Source organism: Rhinoderma darwinii, chromosome 4 (assembly GCF_050947455.1).
Source record: "Rhinoderma darwinii isolate aRhiDar2 chromosome 4, aRhiDar2.hap1, whole genome shotgun sequence".
Lineage (NCBI taxonomy): Eukaryota > Metazoa > Chordata > Amphibia > Anura > Rhinodermatidae > Rhinoderma > Rhinoderma darwinii.
The window spans coordinates 204,936,168-204,961,486 of record NC_134690.1 but is presented as its reverse complement, the minus strand read 5'-3'; the positions used below and the strand labels follow the sequence as shown (position 1 = coordinate 204,961,486).

At 41.1% G+C, this 25,319-nt stretch overlaps 1 protein-coding gene across 1 annotated transcript in view; it reads right to left on the bottom strand.

Annotated features, from left to right (window-relative positions):
* Positions 1-25,319, bottom strand: part of CYB5R4 (cytochrome b5 reductase 4) — a 269,520-nt gene that overhangs the window by 187,123 nt on the left and 57,078 nt on the right. Inside the window, exon 3 of the mRNA XM_075862092.1 lies at positions 12,295-12,395. Within this exon, the coding sequence (XP_075718207.1) occupies positions 12,295-12,395 (101 nt within the window). The remainder of the gene's footprint in view (positions 1-12,294; positions 12,396-25,319) is intronic.

Here is a 25,319-nt window from a genome sequence, read left to right as displayed (position 1 = left end):
ACTATAAAACTATAATATTATTTTTCGCGCACGGTGAACGCTGCAAAAAAAATAAACGAAAAACAATGCCAGAATCACTATTTTTTGGTCACCACCCCTCACAAAATATGTAATAAAAAGTGATCAAAAAGTCGCATGTACGCCAAAATAGTACCCATACAAACTACAACCCGTCCCGCAAAAAACAAGCCCTTACACAGCTTTTTTGACTGAAAAATAAAAAAGTTATGGCTCTCAGAATACGGTGACACAGAAAATACATTATTTTCTAAAGAAGTTATTTTATTGCTCAAACGCTGCAAAACATAAAAAAACGTATATACAAATGGTATCGCCGTAATCGTACCGACCCGCAGAATAAAGTATAATAGTCATTTATAGCCCAGGGTAAACGCCGTCAAAAATACATAAAAATCATTGTCAGAATTGATGGTTTTTGGTCACCTGGCTTGCCGAAAAATTGAATAAAAAGTGATCAACAAAATCGCATGTACCCCAAAATGGTACCAATGAAAATTACAGATTGTCCCGCAACAAATAAGCCCTCACACGGCTCCGGTGGTGAAAAAATAAAAAAAGTTCCGGCTCCCAGATTATGGCGATGCAAAATGTGCAGAGTGTTCCAAAAGTGGATAAGATCGGGCACCATTTATCAGTGCGACACTGGCCACACTTCTGTGGATTATTATTTATTTACCCCATTATTATACCCTCTTATTATGCCCCTGATGTACTCTGCCCAGCCTACATGTGCCCCAACATTATAAACTGAAATACCAGCAAAATGCCAGAGCTACTACCAAGCAAAATATGCGCTCCAAAAGCCAAATGGCGTCCCTCCCTTCTGAGCCCTACAGCGTGCCCAAACAGCCGTTTATGTCCACCGATATGGCATCGTACCAAAAAATGGTACCAATAAAAACGACAGCTCGTCCCGCAAAAAATAAGCCCCACACCGCTCTATTGACAGAAAAATAAAAAAGTAGTGGCTCTTGGAAAGCGGGGAGGAAAAACGAAAAAGCAAAACATGAATCAGTTCGTAAAGGGTTAATTAATTTCTAATGAAAAACCATTTATGACCACATGTGGGGTATTGCCGTACTCGGGAGAAATTGCTTTACAAACGTTGGGGTGCATTTTCTCGTTTATCCTTTGTGAAATTGAAAAAATTCAACATTTTAGTGGAAATAATGTTGATATTAATTTTCACGGCCTAATTCTAATAAATTCTGCAAAAGACGTGTGGGGCCTAAATGCTCACTATACCCCTAGATAGATTCCTTAAGTGGTGTAGTTTCCCAAATGGGGTTACTTTTGGGGGGCTTCCACTGTTTCGGTCTCTCAGGGGCTTTGCAAATTCGACATGACACCCAAAAACATTCCAGCTAAATTTGAGCTCCAAAAGCCAAATAGCGCTCCTTCCCTTCTAAGCCCCGGTGTGGGTCCAAACAGTAGTTTATTACCACATATGGGGTATTTACGTAATCAGGAGAAATTGTTTTACAAATGTTGGGGCGCTTTTTCTCCTTTATTCCTTGTAAAAATTAAAAATGGCTACCTTTTTTCAGAAAAAAAGTAGATTTTCATCTTCACATACTAATTCAAATAAATTTAGCAAAAAAACTGTGGGTTCAAAATGCTAACTATACCCATAGATAAATTCCTTGAGGGGTATAGTTTCCAAAATGGGGTCAATATTGGGGGGTTTCCACGGTTTTCTTCCCTCCAGTGCATTGCAAACGCGAGACGGCACTGAAAACTATTCCAGCAAAATCAGAAATCCAAAATCCAAATGGTGCTCCTTCTCTTCTGAGGCCTGCTGTGGGTCCAAACAGCAATTTATTACCACATATGGGGTATTGCTATAATCGGAAGACATTGCTTTACATATGTTGGAGTGTTTTTTCTACTTTATTCCTTGTAAAAATTAAAAATTTCCTAATTTTTTTACAAAAAAAGTAGATTTTCACCTTCACATACTAATTCAAATAAATTTAGCAAAAAAACTGTGGGTTCAAAATGCTAACTATACCCATAGATAAATTCCTTGAGGGGTATAGTTTCCAAAATGGGGTCACTTTTGGGGTGTTTCTACTGTTTTGGCAGCACAAGACCTCCTCACACCTGACATTGTACCTAAAATATATTCTAATAAAATAGAGGCCCAAAATCCACTAGCTGCTCCTTTGCTTCTGAGGCCTGTGTTTCAGTCCATGACCGCGCTAGGGCCACATGTGGGGTATTTCTAAAAACTGCAGAATCTGGGCAATAAATATTGAGTTGCATTTCTTGGGTAAAACCTTCTGTGGTACAGAAAAAATTAATTACAAATGAATTTTTGAAGAAAAAAAATGAAATTTGTAAATTTCACCTCTACTTTGCTTTAATTCCTGTGAAACGCCTAAAGGGCTAAAATACTTTGTGAATGCTGTTTTGAATACTTTGATGGGTGCAGTTTTCTAAATGGGGTGATTTATGGGGAGTTTCTAATATATAAGGCCCTCAAAGCCATTTCAGAACTGAACTGGTCCCTGAAAAAATAGCCTTTTGAAATTTTCTTGAAAATATGAGAAATTGCTGCTAAAGTTCTAAGCCTTGTAACGTCCTAGAAAAATAAAAGAATGTTCAAAAAATTACGCAAACATAAAGTAGACATATGGGAAATATAAACTAGTATGTATTTTGTGTGGTATTACTATCTGTTTTACAAGTAAATACATTAAAATGTAGAAAAATGCTAATTTTTGCTAATTTTCTCTAAATCTTGGCGTTTCTTACAAATAAATATTGAATTTAATGACAAAATTTTTTCAGTATCATAAAGTACAACATGTCACGAGAAAACAATCCCAGAATCGCTTGGATAGGTAAAAGCATTCTGGAGTTATTACCACATAAAGTGACACATGTCAGATTTGCAAAAATGGGGCTGGTCCTGAAGGCCAAAACAGGCTTAGACACTAAGGGGTTAAGCAGGGTGTAGTATTTTCTGTCTGAGAGTTGTTTGTGTGTCTCCTGGATGTAATCGGATGTATTCAGAATTACTACAGCCCCTCCTTTATCAGCGGGTTTGATGATGTTGTCTTTGTTGGATTTTAGTTATTTTGTGGCGTTCCTTTCCTCCATGCTGAGATTGTGTGTTACTTTGTGCTGTTGGTCCAAGATCTCAGATTTCCCTTTTTTTCTGAAGCAGTCAATGTAGTAATCCAGAGTTTGATTGTATCCAGGTTGTGGGGTCCAGTTTGTCGTCTTCTTCTTTCTTGATGTTTCTTGTGCCATCCCAGCTTGTGATGTCATATCTGTTTTGTCTTTCAGCCGCAATCTGTGGAAGTATTCCTCCACGTCACTGCAAAACTGGGATCTGTCAAGTGGTTTAGTGGGACAAAATGTAAGTCCTTTAGATAGAACATTCATTTCCATTTTTTTTTTGGTTCATACTGAAAGAGGTTTACAACAGAGGATTGTATATCCAAATTGTTATGTGGATTTTGCTTTCCTTCTTGTATTTTGAGACCTGCTTTCTTCCTTAGTCTGTGGAGTTTCTTTTGTTTGCAGATGATAAGTTGATGTAATTTATTGTAGAATTCCTTTAATACTTGCTTGGTTAGACTTGATCCAGGTCCTTGTATTGTATCATTTAGGGAATTAATCTCATTTTGGACGGTTCTTTTCTTGTTGTAAAAAAATCCAATAAAGTAATTCCGCAGTCTTTCAGATGACCTGTAGCAAAGTTTCTGTGAAAAGTGAGTGTTGTAGGTATATTCCGTTGGGTTCTTGAACATGAGGCCTTTGGGGATAAGATTCTCCTTTTTGCATCTGGTTAGGAAGAATATGTCGCTATTCAGCTGTGCCAGTTTCTTCAGTAGGTTTTTAAGATCCATCTGTGTTCGGTACATTGGGGTATCCTCAATTTTCACGAAGTACAGTAAAAAATAGTATAGTACCGTGTTAGCCGGAAATAATATGCAATGTCAAATACTTTTGTGTCAAAAAAGTATAGTAGGTATGATACCTTTATTGGCTAACCATAAAAATTCTATATGCAGCTTTCACAGCACAAAGGCTTCTTCGTCAGGCAAGTTAACAAATGAATGACTGAGAAAAAAAATCACAACATTTAGGCTGGGTTCACACGACCATGTTACGTCCGTAATGGACGGAACGTATTTCGGCCGCAAGTCCCGGACCGAACACACTGCAGGGAGCCGGGCTCCTAGCATCATAGTTATGTACGATGTTAGGAGTCCCTGCCTCTCCGTGGAACTACTGTCCCATACTGAAAACATGATTACAGTACGGGACAGTTGTCCTGCAGCGAGGCAGGGACTCCTAGCGTCGTACATAACTATGATGCTAGGAGCCCGGCTCCCTGCAGTGTGTTCGGTCCAGATTCTGCAGTTTTTAGAAATATCCCACGTGGCCCTAGTGTCCTAATGGACTGAAGCACAGGCTAAGAATCAAAGAAGAATCTAGTGGATTTTGGGGCACCACGTCAGGTTTGAAGAGGTCCTGTGGTGCAGAAACAGTGAAAACCCCCAAAAGTGATCCGATTTTGGAAACTACACCCCACAAGGAATTTATCTAGGGGTACAGTTAGCATTTTGACCCCACATTTTTTTTTTATATTTATTTGAATTAACGTATGTGCACATGCTTAGCAAAAAACGTCTGAAAATACGTTCAGACGTTTTTTCACAACCGTTTTTTGAGCGGTTTTTCTATAGAGTCAATGAAAAATGGCTCCAAAATTGTTTCAAGAAGTGACATGCACGTAATTTTACGGGGGGCGTCTTTTTACGCGCCGTTTTTTCAAAACGGCCGTGTAAAGAAACGCCCCGTCGGAACCGAATACCGTTTTTCCAAATGAAATCAATGGGCAGAAGTTTGGAGGCGTTCTGGTTCCGATTAAGTAGGGTGAACATACCCTTAGGCCTAAGGGTATGTTCACACGGCCTATTTACGGACGTAATTCGTGCGTTTTTGCCCCGAATTACGTCTGAAAATAGCGCCTCAATAGCGCTGACAAACATCTGCGCATTGACAGCAATGGGCAGACGTTTGTCTGTTCACACGAGGCGTAAATTTACGCGCCGCTGTCAAATGACGGCGCGTAAATAGACGCCTGCGTCAAAGAAGTGACCTGTCACTTCTTTGGCCGTAATTGGAGCCGTTATTCATTGACTCCAATGAATAGCAGCGCTAATTACGGCCGTAATGGACGCGGCGTTCAAGCGCCTGCACATGCCGTTACGGCTGAAATTACGGGGATGTTTTCAGGCTGAAACATCCCCGTAATTTCAGCCGTAACGGACGCCCTCGTGTGAACATACCCTTATTCACACAAACACGTCAGTTTTGCGCGAGCAAAACACGATGCGTTTTGCACGCTCAAAGGTTCCGTGTGGCATGAGTATATGGTGCATGGCTGCGTGATTTTCGCACAGCCCGCATCTTTATGACACTCTGTTTTATGTTTACAAACATAAAAGCAGGAGGTGGTTTTCTGTTTTCATTCGGTTTTTTTACTACTGTAGCGCGAATCAGGCGAGCGGCACCTGGAAGTGCTTCCATGTGCCAAGCGCTATTTGCACGCACTCATTGGCATGCAGACTTTTGCTTGATTGGTTTTTAGGCGCCATGTCGCATTTGCAGAGCCCCTGAGGTACTAGTGCAGTCATCTAGGGGTGTAGTCAGCATTTTGACCCTACAGGTGATTCATAGATTTTATTAGAACTAGGCCTTATTCACACGAACGTGTCCGTTTTGCACGCGCAAAAAAACGCGCAGTGTGGTATGAGTATTTGGTGCGTCCCTGCGTGATTTCCGCGCATATGGCAGCGTGATGACACTCTGTTTTTATGTTTACAAACATAAAAGCAGGAGGTGCTTTTCTTATTTCATTCATTTTTTTTACTACTGTAGCGCGAATCACGCACGTCACCCGGAAGTGCTTCCGTGTGCCGCGCGCTATGTGCACGCACCCATTGACTTCAATGGGTGCGTGCTGCGCGAAACACGGGCAAGTATAGGACATGTCGTGAGTTTTACGCAGCGGATATACGCTGCGTGAAAATCACGACCTTTTAGAACGGCCCCATTGACTTACATAAGTCCGTGCGACGCGCGTGACTTCCACGAGCGTAGCACGGACGTAATACACGTTCGTGTGAATAAGGCCTTAGTCTGTAGAAATGTCAAAAAAAAATCTCCAGATTTGGCAATACTCCATATGTGGTCAGAAACTGCTGTTTAGACCCACGGCAGGGCTCACAAGGGAAGGAGTGCCATTTGGAGCGCAGATTTTTCTGAAATGGTTTTTGGTACCATGTCGCATTTGCAACGTACTGGAGGGACCTAAACAGTGGAAACCCCCAAAAGTGACCATTTTGGAAACTACACCCCTCAAGGAATTTTTCTAGGGGTACAGTTAGAATTTTGACCTCACAGGTTTTTTGCTGAATTTATTGGAATTAGTCTGTGAAGATGAAAATCTACTTTTTTTCTGAAAAAACATAGAATTTTTTTTTTTTTACAAGGAATAAAAGGAGAAAAAGCACCACAACATTTGTAAAGCAGTTTTTTTCAATTACGGCAATACTCCGTACGTAGTCAAACTTCTGTTTGGACACACGGCAGGGTTTAGAATGGCAGGAGTGCTACTTGGCATGCAGACTTTGCTTGATTGGGTTTTAGGCGCCATGTCGCATTTGCAGAGCCCCTGAGGTACCAGTGCAGTAGAAACCCCTGAGGAGTGACTCCATTTTGGAAACTATACCTCTCAGGGAATTCATCTAGGGGTGTAGTCAGCATTTTGACCCTACAGGTGGTTCATAGATTTTATTAGAATTAGGCGCAAAACTTCCGTGTGGCATGAGTATTTGGTGCGTCCCTGCGTGATTTCCGTGCATATGGCAGCGTAATGACACTGTTTTTAGGTTTACAAACATAAAAGCAGGAGGTGCTTTTATTTCATTCATTTTTTTTACTACTGTAGTGCGAAAGACGCACGTCACCCGAAGTGCTTCCGTGTGCCGTGCGCGATTTGCACGCACCCATTGACTTCAATAGGCATGTGCTGCGCGTAACACGGGCAAGTATAGGACATGTCGTGAGTTTTACGCAGAGGACATACGCTGCGTGAAAATCACGACCTGTCAGAACGGCCCCATTGACTTACATAAGGAGAAAACTTACAATAGGAGAAAAAAAACCACCACACAATTTGTTACTCAATTTCTCCCAAGTATGGCAGTACCCCATGTGTGGCCCTAAACTGCTGTTTGGGCACATGGCAAAACTCAAAATAGAAGGAGCGCCATTTGGCTTTTAGAGCACAGATTTTGCTGGATTGGTGTATGGGCACCTGTAATGATGGGGTAGGGAGACAGACAGGAGAGCCCTAATCTACCCGCCACTCAGTCCCTGCCTACTTGCACGGCCCGTCCTAGGCGACGGCGTACAACTGGGCGACAGTCCCTACGCTCAATAAGTGCACGACAGACCAAGAGACAAGGGTACACAGAAGCTAAGGGAAATGGGGCAGTTGCCCACGGCAACACCGTGAGCAATAAGAGTAGTGAACGAGCCGAGTCAAACCAGGAGTGGACGAAGTACCAAACGCAGAGCAGGAGAGTAGTCAGTAAAGCCAGGGTCAATTTGAAGCAGAGGTCAATAGTATTAGCAGGAGCAGCAGAGCCAGGAAACCAGACAGAATCACAGGCAAAGGAGGAGCAGGAAGTGAAGGTATAAATAGACAGAGGGCGGGAGCTAGCTCCGTCTGGCCAGGCTGTGATAGGTTCTCCCACTCCTCAGCCTCCCAGCCTGAGTGGTAGCAGATTGAGTCATTCTAAGGCTGGGTTCACACAACCTATTTTCAGCCTAAAACGAGGCGTATTATGCCTCGATTTACGCCTGAAAATAGGGCTACAATACGTCGGCAAACATCTGCCCATTCATTTGAATGGGTTTGCCGACGACCAGTAATTTACGCGTAGTCGTTTGACAGCTGTCAAACGATGACGCGTAAAATGAATGCCTCGTCAAAGAAATTCAGGGCACTTCTTTGAAACGTAATTTGAGCCGTTTTTCATTGAAGTCAATGAAGAACAGCTCAAGATTACGGGCGTCGAAGCGATGCAGCTGTTTTCTCCTGAAAACAGTCTGTCTTTTCAGACGTAAAAGCCAGTTCTCGTGTGCACATACCCTAACAGACCTAGGCACAGATGCAGGCTGATTAACCATGGGCGTCGACAAAGAAGCCGTGTCAGGCAAATCCATTACAGCGCCATGTCGCGTTTGCAGAGCCCCAGAGGTACCAGAGTACAGTAGAAACCATAAGAAGTGACCTCATTTTGGAAACTACACCCCTCAAGTAATTTATCATTTGCATGGACATATGACAGGGCTTGAGTGAAAGAGCACAATGCGCATTTGAGGCCTATTTTAGTGATTTTTGCAGCATTGGCCCACAATTGCAGGTCTCGGCGGTCAAACAGCAAAACAAACCCACAAGTAGTGACCTCTTTTTTTGGAAACTGAACCCCTCAAAGCATTTTAAGGGGTGTAGTGAGCATTTTGACCCCACAGGTTTTTGTTTTTTTTTATTTATTAGAAATTAACTTTCAGCGGATGGTGCAAAGTAAAAATTGCAATTTTGCACTGATATGCCATTTTAGTGCCCAATATGTGGTGCCCAGTTTGTGCCACTGCAGACAAATATCTCAAACTATTAAGCGGGTTCTCCCAGGTATGACGATGCAATATATGTGGACGTAAACGGCTGTTTGGGAACGCCGTAGGGTTTAGAAGGGAGAGAGCGACATTTGACCTTTGGAGCGCGGATTTAGCTTGGTAGTAGTTCGGTTTGAGGTTTTGCTGGTATTTCAGTTTATAATGTTGGGGCATATGTAGCATGCGATTTTTTTTATCACCGTGTACTCCATTTTTTGGAAAGCAAGGTGAACAAAAACCATCAATTCTGACAATGTTTTTTATAATTTTTTTGCAGTGTTCATGTGTTACAAATTAAAATTTTACTTTATTCTGCGGGTCGATACGATTACAGCGATACCATATGTATATAGTTTTTTTTATATATATTTTACAGCGTTTGCCCAATAAAATACTTTTTTTTTTTTTTTTTTCGAAATCATTTATTTTTTATATCGCCATATTCTGAGAGCCATAACTTTATTTTTCAAGCAAAAAAACTGTGGAAGGGCTGTAGTTTTTACACCTTTTTTTTTAATGTTTTACCTTTTTTTTTTATGTTTTCAGTTTTTTCCTATAAATAAAGACTTATGGGAAAAAAGGCAGCTATTGATTTTTTTTATTTACTTACTTTTAACTTTTACTTTTGTCCCACTAGGAGACTTGAAGGCATGTAGCCCTGATCGCTATTCTAATACACTGCACTACCTACATAGTGCAGTGTATTGGAACTGTCAGTTATTCACTGACAGCAAGCCTATTAGGCTTTGTCAGGCCTCCAGTTGCCGTAGCAACCATCGGGTGCGATCTAACCACCTAGATGCAGCGATCACTTTTGATCGCTGCATCTACGGGGTAATCGACAGGATCTGAGTCCAGCTCCGGTCCTGGCCATTACTGCGGGATGTCAGCTGTAATATACAACGGACACCCGCTGGTGATGGTGCTGTCTCAGCTTCTGAGAAGGCGCTAACACATTAGCGCTGACGACATAACTGTACGTGATTGGGCGGGAAGGGATTAAATGGGATTTGAAGTCAATAATAGAGTGTTCAAAATTAAGGGACCATTCACCCTATCCCTGCTAGGTAATCGATACCCACCATAGCCGGTTTTATTTAACCAAGAGATCTATTGATCCAAACACTTCTTGTCCTTTTTTTCTTATCCACATTCCCCTTTCCCTTTATGTATTATTTACTATTGGTGATGTACATCAGGGCAAAATGAGAAGTTTGAAAGACCCCAAAAGAGGTATTTCTATTCAAGCCTTACATCCTCAAGCACAATGCCAAACGTCGAATGGAGTGGAGGAAAACAGAATAGAGGAAGCTGTTTTAGCTGCAAAGGAGGGACCAACTCCATATTAAGGAGTATGGCTTTAGAATGGGATGTCATAAAAGCTCCTGTAGGTGTAATGTGTAGGTGTCCAAAAAATGTTGTTTATATAGTGTTTCTATGCCAGTTTTGCACAATAGAAACATAGAAAAATATTTTGTTCCAGCTAATGTCATAATTATGTGAAAAAATTTAAAAGCACAAAAAGGTCAGTACATACAAGAAACACATTAGACCAGAACATGCATTACAAATTGTAAAAAATTACATTCACTTATTTGAGTAGGATAGAAACACTCCCTTTTTAAGACAGTAGCAGATTCCGGCACACGCTGCCCTGGAAGAGAGACTGCCACAGTGTTTATACGGTGCAAATGTATTAATAAATCTACCACAATGTTTTTAATATGTAAATGTGAATTCCTTCTTTATATCCATTCTGCCTAGCTAAATTAGAATTCCTGTTGTCCAGTCTGTAGAAACACTGCTATCTATATTTATCTAAAGTACTGTATTTATGCAGTAAAAGCAAATAAAATTGTGTTCAGTAAGGGTCAGTTCACATAGAGCTTTTTTGGTGCCGATTTTGACGCAGAAACCGCGCTTGAATCAGCGCGAAAAAACTGCCGAAATCCCATTGGGAGGCAGATGCTTTTTTTTCTGAGGCGGCTTTTGGTTGCTCGCGGAAAAGAAATGTCCTTTTTTGTCGCAGTTCCCGCCTCCAACCTCCTATTGAGTTCATTTGGGAGGTGGAAAAAACCTGCTGCACTAGTTTAAGCGTTTTCCACAGCGTTTCTTTGCCCGCAGTCTTTGTATTTGCTTCAATGGCCTCAAGAAAAAAAAAATGCGAAAAAAAACACAAAAAAATACGTGCAGGCAGTTCAACATCTGCCTCAAAACTCCTGAAGGGATTCTGATTTTTTTTCTGTCTGCAAAAATACTGTGTGAACTAAGAGGCACTTCGTAAATAACTACACTTCAGTTTATATAGAACATAACGACAGTAACATATTATTCTTCCAAGAACACAAATAATATTCAGTACAAAACCGAGATATAAAGCTTGTCTATTGACATTGAAGATATTCTCATTCCTGATGCCCACCTACACAGTGCACTCCATATGCAGAAAGGTTATACTGTTCACCTACTGTTTTCTAGTATATATTTTACAACACTGCATTAACAAAATGTGATTAACATCAGCATACAGTGTATTTCTTTTTAAAGGGCCCACATGCAATAAGACAGAACTCTCACCTACCATAATATGCCATTGAATGGATGCCATTAGCTATATCGTTAAGCTTGCACATACGGTTATCAGCCATGATTAAGAATACGGTGTGTATTCGAAACGCGTAGGCTTCTATTATTTGCCTTGGAAGACCACCTACATTCCGTTCACCCTCCTGTGTGTCTACAGTCATATTGACTGTTCAACAAAGTGGAAACTAGGATTTCCTTTTACTCACCGTACGTCGCTGGATCATCTCTCTACTTTCTCCTATATCGTTAAGGCTCTGTTCATATCTGCGTTGGGGTCCCGTTCCGACGTTCAGTCGGAGGTTTCCGTCAGAACGGGTCCCCGAGCAGTCACAAACTAACACAGACGGAAACCAGAGGGTGCCGTTTCCATCACCATTGTGACGGAGCTGGTGCCCCTGGTTTCTGGTTGCCTCTTATGTGCAGCAGACCCGTCGTTTTGCCAAAAGAAATAGCGTAGTCGACTACACTATTGCTTCCGGCAAAACGACTGATCCGGCGCACAAAAGAGACAAACTGAAACCAGGGGAACCGACTCCGTCACCATTGAAATCTGTGACGATCGCCGATCTCAGGTCACATCACCGGGGTGAACTACACTACTGAGCTTATTAATTTACCACATAAATCCACGCCCACCTACTCTAGTTGACAGAATTATGCTAAATTACTTACATAGGTTTCCAACACCCCAATAATTTATACCACAGTATGCTACCACCACCTATACTTATCTAGGCAATAGGGGCCTACGTTTCTATGTTCCCTTAACACCAGTTCCTATAACACAGGTTATCTAAATGGAACATAAAATACAGGTAACGTTCCTCACCTTCGGAAGATTAAGTTCTGTAAGACCTTGTTAATGAAAACCAATGCATGTTTTACAACAATTTATCAGCAAACAAAATATATTTCTTCACGTAATCTATCAATATAATGATACGCAACATGGTTCCTAAAATTGTGTTCTCACTGTACCTGATCAAAAAGCTGAGTGCCATCTATTCCGGCTGCTTTCATGAGCTCCTCTTCTCCGCCAGGATGGTATTCCATGTAAGGAGTGACATTATACACCAAACCTGTAAAACGTAGCATACATTGGTTAAGAGGCATGAAAATGTCAAAGTTCATCAGTCAAGGACTGATTTTAGACACAAACTAGATCAGAAAGTGGGAGCGATTAATTAGATTCTTGAGTCAGTGGTGTTCAATGAAGAGCATTTATTGCCCATAAAAGATTAAAAAAGCGGGCACTGTAAAGACATTGTTCACCAGTCCTTCAGTCAGCGGCAACACCTATTGGTGGAGAAACACTAACCCGCAATCATTTTAACCCATCATTTAACCCTTTATGAGCATCTTGAGTATTTGCTGCGCAATTACGGTTGTGGAATCTGCACCAAAATTCTGTAACAACGTACAATATAAGTGTAGAAGTTTCTAACAAACCTTTTTCACTTACAACATAAAGACCCCCCCAGTGGGTTGTAGACAAATTAGTAAAGTGCCCTATGTATTGCGGAAATGCTGCAGATTTGAGACGCAGATTTAGTTTATTTCAATGAATAAAATATGCAGCTATAGTTGCATGTAACAGATGTGGATTTTATTGCGCATTCAAGTTTTATATAAAACGAAGGCTTCGTTCACACCTGCGTCAGGGCTCCGGTTCTGGTGTTCCATCGGAGCTTCCCGTCAGAACGGAGCCCTGACTGAAACAAACGGAAACCATAGGTTTCCGTTTCCATCACCATTGATTTCAATGGAGACGGATCCGATGCAAATGGTTTCAGTTTGTCTCAGTTGTGCAAGGGATCCGTCGACGGAACGTCAGAATAGAGCCCAAACGGATATGTGATCAAAGCCTTAGGTGATATGATGGACAACATAATGTTGATCTCAGGAGCTGGTTAGACCAGTCCAGGAAGCCACTGTGACTATTTTGAGAGGTTAGGCAATCAGAAATTTAATACACAGTAGTAGTAAACAACCCAATAAGGCAACTATCAGTAGCAAATTTTAGGCGCATTGCCTATCTGGCGCCAATGATTTGTCTATTTGGTTTCCCTACTTGTTATTTATTTAACAAACCTACTGCTGTATTAAATAGTTCAAGTAATTTGTTGTTGTTTTTTTAGTCCATGTGACAAACTGGTTGGATATGTTTTTCTGGAGTCACTTATTATGAGTCTGTCAAGTTCATATACATTTTTTTTTTCTTTTACTGGATAGAATAAAAGCAGCAGACTACCTTATTTTGGTTATCAATAAGAAATGGAAAACTGGAACCCAGCCTTATATTTGCTTAATTTCGAGTAGTCGGCCCCTGCTTAGCATGTGAATAACAGTATTATAAAGAAACACTGAATTGGTTTGCAATGCTGAGACATTTTTCTTATCTTTTATGTTTATTGTCTGTTTTTACATTTTAACTTTGATTGTGGTTTTAGGACCTTTCAAGAAATCTATAAACATGTTGTAAAAGTATAAAATCTATGAGCCAAGAAAACCAAAACAATTAAATTCTGCTGAAGAATGCTTTGACCTTTCATCAAAGTATATACACTCAACTCAGCTGCAACCATCATCCTGTTACATAACAAAAGAAAAATCAATCCTCTCAAAACGTTGGGATAATATACATCATTGGCTTTGACATTTACAGCTTCAGATCAATACTTAAAGGGGTTCTCATGAGAGAATTTTTTTAATTAAATTAAGCCATCAATATCTGATCGGTGGGGATTTGACTCTCGGAACCACCGATCAGCTGTTTTGAAGGGGCCACAGCGCTCACAAATCCCAGTGATGTTGACTTGACCGGACCTTTCAAAATCTAGTATTAGACGCATGAGGTTAAAGCGACCCTAAAAGAATTAGATGATTGTGGGCTAACTGACTAACTTACGAGTTCCATCTCAAATGGGAGATCTATAGCGATGGAAAACATTAGGCATATTTGACAACAAATTGCTCATGAATAACTCAAGAGACTGATAGATTCTACGGATAGTAAGTGGATAATAGCTAATGAAAAGAAAGGTGTCGGTATTGGCAGCTAGTGCTGAAAAAGACATAGGCCCCATGCACACGAACGTGCTTTTGTGGCCGCAATTCCCCCAAAAATCCACGGGAGAATTGCGGCCCCATTCATTTCTATGAGCCCATGCACTCGACCGTGGTTTCCACGGTCCGTGCATGGCCCAGGAGCCTGGACCGCAGAAAGAACGGACATGTCTTATTACGGCTCATAGAAAATAATGGACGCGGCCATGTGCACGGCCCCTGATTTGCGGGAGGCTCGCGAGTGACACTACGCTCCGGCCGACCCGAAAATCATGGCCGTGCACGTGGCTACGGTCGTGTGCATGAGGTCATAAGGGAAAGACTTTTTTTTTTTTTTTTTTTTTTAACAAGTTTATTGTTAAATTCTTATTGGAGTAAAAACTTTTAAAAGGGGTTGTCCAGTCCCTAACAATTGATGGCCTATCCTCATACATACTGTAAATATACATATATAATATTTATTATATATATATATATACATATATATATATATATATATATACATACACACATATATATATATATATATATATATACATACACACATATATATATATATATATATATATATATACATACACACACATATTATATATATATATACGAAAGAAATCCCACAGCACTCCGATGGTTCCAAAAAAGTATGTGATTTATTCACTCAACAGCTGCAACGTTTCCGTTCTGCTATAGGACCTTTTTCAAGCATGCTTGAAAAAGGTCCTATAGCAGGACGGAAACGTTGCAGCTGTTGAGTGAATAAATCACATACTTTTTTGGAACCATCGGAGTGCTGTGGGATTTCTTTCGTTTATGTCTTATAATCCACGGCTCTGGATTACCTGCTTGCACCCATTACCGTGTTGGAATCTGTTGCAGAGTGCTGCTTATCTCTACCTATATATATATATATATTTATATCTGTACAATTTGTATATATCTCATATATACCCTGCGCTAGATACACAGAGAGGAGACCGGAGCCCCACTAGTATGTAGCAGGTTGCGTGAATCCTGGAACATGTGTTGGGGAAGGAAGGGGGGAAGACAGGCCACTGACCGATGCCTCACTGCAATCAGTGAAAGCAGAGGATGGTTGCTGCTCTAATATCCGTGCGCTGCTTGTCACCGGACTGGGATGATAGGGTGCAACCTGGGTAGCCCTGGTTGAGCCTCCCTCAGAGTTCTCAGAGGGGGTAAACTGAGCCCTGCCTAATTTGCATTAGGACGTGATTAGCATGATCAAAATCAACTTTAGACTTCAATTTATTGACACAGTTGTCAATATTTGAACTTTTGTTCCAGGGACTTTTAGGGCGTAGACCCCTTTGTAGACAGTGCCACACTCCCCCTTTGTAGACAGTGCCACACTCCCCCTTTGTAGACAGTGCCACACTCCCCCTTTGTAGACAGTGCCACACTCCCCCTTTGTAGACAGTGCCACACTCCCCCTTTGTAGACAGTGCCACATACACCCCCTCTCTTTAGATAGCGACATTGGGGCTCCCTCCAGGAGCGGAACCCGCGGTCAGAGGGTCGGCAATGCTCTGGCCGGAAATTCCGTTCCAGGAGGAGTCCCTGACGTTACTGTCCATATATGGACAGGGTTGTCAGTGGCTCCCTCTAAGCGGACTCCCGGGCCAGAGTGTCCAGGCGGATCGAATGGCAGAGCAGGGAGTGGGTAGTTTCCTGCTCTGCCATAGTATTCAATTGTATCTGCGTCCTGAGGACGCAGACACAATTGAATATGGCAGTTGCCGGGCCACGTCTGGGACAGTAATTTGCCGGGACTGTCTCTGTAAATTCGGGATAGTCCCGGAAAATTCGGGACTGCTGGCAACTATGTTGACAATGATACTTGCTCTCACCTAAATGCATGTGTGATTGCCCTGAACTGACAGGAAGATTTCACATGTGCATAATAAATGTAAAAAAAGCACATGCTCAGATGCCGTATGAAAAGTATCCAGTGTACTTGCGCTGCTCCTGGACGAGTCGGAAACCAGCGCAAGCGCAGAAGAGGTCCCGGAAGTTCCAACTCGTTCAGGCATGGACGAGCTCAGTCGTCTGCCTGCCCATGTCACTCACTACAATAGACAGGGGCGGCGTGACATAGGAGTTTTCTTCACCTGGGGGCATGGCTTGCCGAAACTGGAGAAAGGCAGAAGCTCCCCAATATAGGATATGCAGTGAATTTCACGCAACGGACACTCGCTGCTTGAAAACTCACACATGTCTGAATAGTCCCATTCAAATGAATGGTTCCATGTGCTGGGAGTTATTTTAACACACAGCACATGGACGAGTATTACACTCATCTGCATGAGCCCTTAGAAGTCCATTAAATCCTATCTTATTAAAAAATGACACTTTTTATCATCAACGTTGGTTTGCTCTCAACAATCGCTACTCACTGGATTTAATATATCTGACCATACAACATTTACAAATGGTAATTAAAGTTACACAGAAAAACAGTTCAATTGGATAATGAATATAAACCAAACCATTGATATGGACTATTACAATCAAATGCATGAAGATCTAAAATAATCCATCGAGAAATTATAGAATTCAAGATTACAATGTAAATTTAACAACTTTGAAAGAGATACTTTGGATTACCATCTTAGTAGGGTCTATTCTTGAGCCGACGATAGAAGATATTCTAAACAAAGTCTGAAAAATTATAAATCCAATACAAGTGCAGAGAATTAATCTACAGATCATGAAAACTCCAGAGGAAAAAAAAAAAAAAAAAAAAGAGCACAAATGACTACGTTCGTATTTAAAAAAAAAAATCCAAAGTCCTTACTGCACCTTGAAAGCTCTAAAAATAGAGATTCAAGGGTAAGCGAAATTTGGGCTTCACTTTGATCACAGTCAATATGTTCCAAACATGAACAGTCACCTCTGACTCTTTCCAGCAAGATGCGACTAGTAAAGTCACAGAAAAATAGAACGAGTCTCTAAATATTTTTCATTCAAACTTGAGCAAACAAGAATTTCATGCTATATATAACTTAAAGAAAAAGATGCCAATAGACTAGGAGTATGAGAAAAATGGAAAAATACTTTATTGAAAATAACACATAGGTATACAATGATTAAAAAGAATCCACAAACCAAAAGGTTAAAAAAGACATACAAGCCATGCAACTCACAAAATAAGAAAGCTGTATAGACAAAAAGTAATTGCCTAGTGGCACAACCTATCGCTGTATGCACCTTCAAGCTATGTCATGCCCACAGAAGTTGAACAAAGTTTAACGAACATATGGAGTGGTATGAAGATGAATAACAAGGTACGTATGAAGATAACAGCAAGATGTAAACAGTGCTGACACGTGAAGCAGTATTAAAGAGGCTCTGTCACCACATTATAAGTGCCCTGTCTCCTATATAAGGAGATTGGCGCTGTAATGTAGGTGACAGTAATGCTTTTTATTTAAAAAAACGATATTTTTTCACAACGTTAGGAGCGATTTTGGTTTATGCTAATGAGCTTTCTTAATGCCCAAGTGGGCGTACTTTTACTTTCGACCAAGTGGGCGTTGTACAGAGGAGTGTATGACGCTGACCAATCGGCATCATGCACTCCTCTCCATTCATTTACACTGCACTAGCGATATAGTTATATCGCTATGTGCAGCCTCATACACAAGCCCTAACATTACTACAGTGTCCTGATAATGAATACACATGAAATCCAGCCTGGACGTCATGTGTATTCAGAATCCTGACACTTCTGACTCTTTTTTGTGAGATTCCGGCAAGTGAAACCAAATCTCGCGAGATCACGGAGCTAAACGAGATTTGGTTTCACTTGCCGGAATCTCACAAAAAAAGTCAGAAGTGTCAGGATTCTGAGTACACATGACGTTCAGGCTGTATTTCATGTGTATTCATTATCAGGACACTGTAGTAATGTTAGGGTTTGTGTATGAGGCTGCACATAGCGATATAACTATATCGCTAGTGCAGTGTAACTGAATTGAGAGGAGTGCATGATGCCGATTGGTCAGCGTCATGCACTCCTCTGTACAACGCCCACTTGGTCGAAAAGTAAAAGTACGCCCACTTGGGCATTAAGAAAGTCCATTAGCATAAACCAAAATCGCTCCTAACGTTGTGAAAAAAGATCGTTTTTTTAAATAAAAAGCATTACTGTCACCTACATTACAGAACCGATCTCCTTATATAGGAGACAGGGCACTTATAATGTGGTGACAGAAATTAAACATACCCATGATAGGTCCAGAACTGGGTGCACAGCAAGACGTCCGCCCCAACGCGCGTTTCGGCGCAAATGCCTTCGTCTGTGTTTTTACACTTTTATAAAATATGATTACTTTTTTTTTTTTTACTTTTTACTTGAAGTTCTGCAGCACTGATGGCTGCTATAATACTTTACACTACCTAGGTAGTGTAACGTATTATAAACGGTCAGTGTGACGCTGAGTGTCACACTGACAGGAAGCTTATGAGGACCAGCCTCCGGCTGGTTCTCATAGGCTGCTGTGCGTGGCAGACCCAGAGGCTGTTGTATGGCCTCCGGTTTTGCCTTATAACCGACTGCAGCACCCGCAATTGGTCCCTGGGAAAGTTTGTTGTAGCAACAAACTTTCCAGTTTGTTGTAGTAACAAACTTTCCAGTTCGTTGCTACAACAAACTTTCCCTGCGATCACATGACCGGGACCTGAATCAATTAGGTCCCGATCATGTCTCCGAGACCAGAGGCAGGGGTTAACAGCGCGATCCGGGTGTCAGCGCTACTCAGACACCTGGATCGCGCTTTTAACACCCACAAGTGCAGACGTGAATTTACTGTGGGCGGTCGGGAAGTGGTTAAAAAACGTAAAAATTATGATTCCATTTTAATTAAAAGAGCTCAAAAAGGAGGCGGCACTATTATAATGGATAAAACCTCTTATTGCGAAGAAGCGATGAATCAACTTTCTGATGAACAGATATATAAGAAATTAAATGGTGACCCTACAAATAATTTTAGAAAATAAATTGATATAATATTGAATGATGCCTTTCTAGCTGGTATTATAGATCAAGATTTAAAAACTGAACTGACTATTAAATATTGACGTGTACCTGTATTAGATCTTCTGCTAAAAGTTCATAAAAATATGAATAAACCCCAGGGACGTCCTATTGTCTCAGGTGTTAATTCTATTCTTCAGCCATTAGCTAGTTATTTAGACTAATTTCTGCAAAAAAAAACGTTCGTAAACTTCCGAACTGCTTACAAGACACTACAGACTTTTTGCAGAAGATTGAGAAACCTAATATTACCAGTAATACTTTGTTACGCACTTTAGCCATTACAAGTTTATATAGCAATATTCCCTTTAAGGTTTGGTGTTGAGGGGACTTCGATGGGGTCCTCTGCAGCTCTAGGTTATGCCAACATCTTTGTCTTTTCTTGAATCGCTATATGTGCATAATAGTGCATTTGACGATTAGATTGGACTGTGGCTACGTTAAGTGGACGATGCCTTCCTTTTATGGAATGGCAGTAAAGAGCATTTGGATAAATTCGTACAGTACCTTAATAATTGACACAACCTAATAGAGCTTTCACTCGTATGCAGTTCGAATAAAACTCATTATCTCGATAGAGACAACTTGTTGAGATGAGATAGTGCACATGCACCACAGACGTTTAAAGGGATTCCAAAAGGACAGTTCATTCATGCCCGCCATGTATGTAGTAATGATAAAGAATATAATAAACATAAAAATAAAATAATTGAAAAATTTACCAACAGAGGCTATCAAAAAAAAAAAAGGAAGCGGCAGAGAATAGGCTCCGAAGTAAGTAAATTTAAAGTTAAAGAACTTTAAAAATGTAAGAGGTAAAAATAAAAATAGTTAACAAAAATCTCTATTTATTTCCCCATACGATAGCCATTCTAAAATGATTAAAGCTACAATAGAGAAATATTGAGAAATGATGAAATAGGAGCCAAAATACGGCATCGTATTTCGCGAGAGACCGAGGTTTATATACAGCAAAGGGAAATCTCTATCTAACCATCTTATACATGCGGATATAAAAAATAAAAATTTATCTAAACAATCTTTCTTGAACACCCCAAAAGTGGAACCTTTCCCTGTTTATCATGTCAGATTTGTAGCTCTATTATTAAAGGCGACTGCATAAATCATCCAACAAAAGGTACTGAAATTAATATTAGGGCTATGTTCACACTGAATTTTGAGACAAGTTTTTTGACATGGAAACCGCGCCGCAAAACTCGTCAAAAACAGTCCGAAAATGCCTCCCATTGATTTCAATGGGAGGCGGAGGAGTCTTTTTCCCGCGAGCGGTAAAACCGTCTCGCGGGAGAAAGAAGGGACATGACCTATCTTTGCGCGGTTACGCCTCTGACATTAATGGTAGGCAGAGATAGCGTATTTCGCAGAGTTTTATGCCGGCAGCGCTCAATGGCCGCGGGCGAAAAACGCAGCGAAAATCGGCGTGCAGGGAGAGGAAAATCTGCCTCAAACTTCCAAACTGAATTTTGAGGCTGAATTTCCGCCTGCAAAAAAACTCTGTGTAAACATAGCCTAAGGCTATGTTCACACGGGGTATTTTGCCGAGTTTTGTTGACGCGGAAACCGCGTCGCAAAACTCGGCAAAAACGGCCCGAGAACGCCCAGGCATCGGCGTCTTTTTCCCGCGAGCAGTAAAACTGCCTCGCGGGAAAAAGAAGCGACATGCCCTATCTTCGGGCACTTCCGCCTCTGACCTCCCATTGACTTCAATGGGAGGCAGGAGAAAGCGTATTTCTCGCTGTTTTATGCCCGCGGCGCTCAATGGCCGCGGGCGAAAAACGGCGAGATAATCGCCGCGAAAATCGGCGTGCAGGGAGAGGAATATCTGCCTCAAAGTTCCAAACGGAATTTTGAGGCAGATATTCCTCCCCCAAAATACTCCGTGTGAACATAGCCTTAAGGTTACTATAACTGCAACTGCAAAAATGTGACTTATATGTTAAAATGCCCACGTGAAACAATATACATAGGTCAGACAATGCATTTAATTAAAATTCACATGAACGAACATGGTTCAGCCATAAGAATCTATGAGCGGAAAATTAAAGACAAGGATCATCAAACACTAATGCCTCATGTACACGACCGTTGTGCCACGGGCAGTTTTTGACGACATCTGAGTGACTCCCGACAGTCTTCAAGGACCCATTCACTTTAGCGGGTGAATCGGGTCCGTGAAAAATGGTCAAAGTCTCCGATCCGAGAAAGATAGAACATATCCTATCTTTCCTCGGATCACTGACGGGAATCGGACGACACACTCGGTCGTGTGCATGAGGCGTAAGGCCACATGCATAGAGACCCATTCATTTCTATTGACCACTGACACCTTCCCGTATATTTGAGGGAAGGTGTCCGGGCCGTAGAACGCCTACGCAAACGATAGGACATGTCCTATCTTTTGCTTTTTACGGACCGTGATCCCATACTTTATATGGGAGTATGGCCTGCAAATGTGTGCGGCATGGGGCCTAACTATTGAAGAACCAAAAAAGAAACATGGTTAAACAACTGTTGCAAAACACTTATTTGTGATGAAACACAGAGTGTTTGATTTAAAATGGTGCGTCCTTGAGGAAGTAGACTACGGTATTCATTCCGTCAAAATGACGGAACAATTGCATAACTGACACAAACGGAAACCATTGGCAATGGATCCGTCACCATTGAAATCAATGGTGATGGAAACAGAAACCTATGGTTTCCGTTTGAGTCAGTCAGAGCTGACAACCCAACTAGGAGTAGTCCGGACTACAACCCCACTATGTAATAAACATAAAACTTGCACAAGTTATAGATTCGCCTCTAGTGTCCCCCCAACATGTTTCGCTTCTTCAGCAGCATGATCAGGGGACTGGGACACAAGCTTGGATGCCCTAGTAAGGTATTTGATTCTCTCTGACTTACTAGCACAGAGCCTACCTAGGTTTCAGGTTAACTCTCTGGTCTTCTCGATCATTTGACCTACGTCTTCGTGCAGAGGAAAGAGATGGAATAGGTCTTTTACCTTTTCCTCTATCACCATAGAGATGAAACAATCAGACTCTCAGAAAGAAGTGTAATGGCCTTGTCAAGTCAAAAGCATTAACCTAAAAGGTCTGGATGAACAGATCTCGTATAGAGTACATGCTTCTTTGAATGAAAAATAAATATTCTAGAAAATCTTTATTAATAGTACTGGTATATTTCTCACAGTATCTCTTTTTTGCTAATGTTGCAGGTATAGACATGGGTTGACATATACGTGAATCACTTTACTTAAATAAAAAAAAAAAAAGAAAAAGGTAACTTACAACATCAAATATCTACTAATATATCAGTCGGCCATAACATTAAAACCCCCTGCCTAATATTGTGTAGGTCTCCCTTGTGCCGCCAAAACAGCTCTGACCCGTCAAGGCATGAACTCCACAAGACCACTGAAGGTGTCCTGTGGCATTTGCCACTAATATGTTTTGTAGCAGAGCATTTTAGTCCTGTAAGTTGCTAGGTGAGGGCTCGAAGAAATTAGACTTGTTTTCCAATTCAATACCTTGTGGTTTTTGTAATTTTCGTCAAACCATTCGTGAACAATTTTTGCAGTTTGGCGAGGGAATTATCCTGCTGAAAGAGGCTGCTGCCATTACGGATTACCATTGTCATGACGGAGTGTACTTAGTCTGCTACAAAGTTTAGGTAGGTGGTACGTGTCAAAGTAACATGGACATTAATGACAGGACCCAAGGTTTCCAAGCAAAGCACTGCCCAGAGAATCACACAGCCTCCACCAGCTTGCCTTCTTCTCCTAGTGCCATCTCTTCCCGGGGTAAGTGACGCACGCGCACCCAACTGTCCACACAATGTTAAAGAAAATGTGTTTCAGTAAACCAGCTCACTTTTTATCATTGCTCCATGGTCCAGTTCTGAAGTATACAGAGCCTGTATGCTCTTTCGGAGGCGGACAGGCGTCAGCATGGGCACTCTGACTGGTCTACAGCTACGCAGCAAGATTTAATGCACTGTGTGTTCCGACACCCTTTTATCATAGCCAGCATTAACTTTTTCAGCAAATTGTGCTACAGTAGCTCTTCTGCGGGATCAGACCAGATGGACTTTACTTCGCTTCGTATGCGCATCATTTAGGTCCCATGCACACGACCGTATTTTCATCTATCCGTAAATACTGTTCGCAAATACGGTCCATAGTGCATCCGTATATGGTACGTATATAGGGATCCGTAAAACAACAGAGGGAGGCTGAAAATGTCACCAACATGTTGAATACGGATGGATGCACATCCGTAGCTGTCCGTATTTACGTAAGTGCCCAAAGGCTTCTATGGGAGAGTCTCCGCCGTAATTACTGACAAGAATAGGACAGGTTCTATAATTTTTTCAGTACGAACACCCATCTGTAAAAATACTGAAAGGTGTCCGTGGCCAATAGAAATGAATGGGTCAGTAATGAAATTGCCGGGGTGCTGGTGGCTGCAAAAGCAACCGGAGGCCTAGAACTAGCCTCCGGGTATGCCTAGTATGGAAGCCTTTCAGGCACCGCTCGAAGGCGAGGCATAAAAGGCTTCCGTAGCCGCCGGAAAGAAGGCGTCTGGTCAGGAGCTGTATGTTACAGCTCAAATCCACTTGTAATGGCAGGAACTGGAGCTAGCTCTGATTCCTGCCATTAACCCTTTAGATGAAGCGATCGAAACCGATTGCTGCATCTTAGAGGTTGGCAGCAGATCGGCAGCCCTGCCATGCAATCGCAGGGCTGTCGACTGCTGCTATGGCAACAGGAGGCCTAACAATGGCCTCATGCTCTGCCATAATGGAAGCCGATTAGGCCCCGCCCTAATTGCCTTGCTGTCCGTGAATAACATGCATTAGTGCAATGTATTCGAAAACAAATCTCACAGTTGGACCTTCAAGTCCCCTAGTGGGACTAAAGAAAAGTGTAACAAAAGTGAACAAGTGAAAAAAAAGTTGTACAAAATATAATAAAACCGTTTTTAAGTAATAAAATAAAACACAAAATCGCCCTTTTTCCTGATCAAGTCCTTTACTATTGGAAAAAATAAATAAACCATATATATTTGTAAATCGCCGCATCCGTAACGGCCTGGACTATAAAAATATTATATTATTTCTTCCATGCGGTGAACGGTGTAAAAAATATACGGAAAAAACAAGAGTTTCTCTTTTTTGGTCACTTTGCTGTACAAAAATTGGAATAAAAAGTGAGATTCCAAAAGATGGCGCTGCTAACATCCAATAGAGGACAATCCAGAGTACATTTATTAGAACAAACATAAAACGGACTACGCGTTTCTACGCCGAACCGGCGTCTTCATCAGGTCAAATACTCTATTGGATGTTCGCAGCGCTATCTTTTGGAAGCTCCATTTTTTTGCATATATATATATATATATATATATATATACACATACATATATATATATATATATACACACGAGCTGTATGAATGCTTGTTTTTTGCCAGATAAGCTATATTTCTTATAGGTACCATTTTTGGATACATGTATACTAAGTATACCAAAGCATTATATATGAAATCAGAAGATCGCATAGTGAAGTCCCCTGGTGGGACTAGAAAAAAAATAAATATGTAAATTAGTTCGACAAAGTTTGTGAAAAAAAAAAACATTTGTCAAAATCAAATAAAACTACTTTTTTTGCCCAAAAAGTGGTTTTATTTAGTAAAAGTGTCAAAACAAATAACATACACATATATGGTATCCCCGCGATCGTAACGACTTGAACAATAAAATTAACACATTAATTAAACCGCCGGATGAAAGGCGTAAAAAAAAACGCAAAAAACAAACGGCAAAATTCTCTCTTTTCTCCCATTCCCTCCATAAAAAAATTA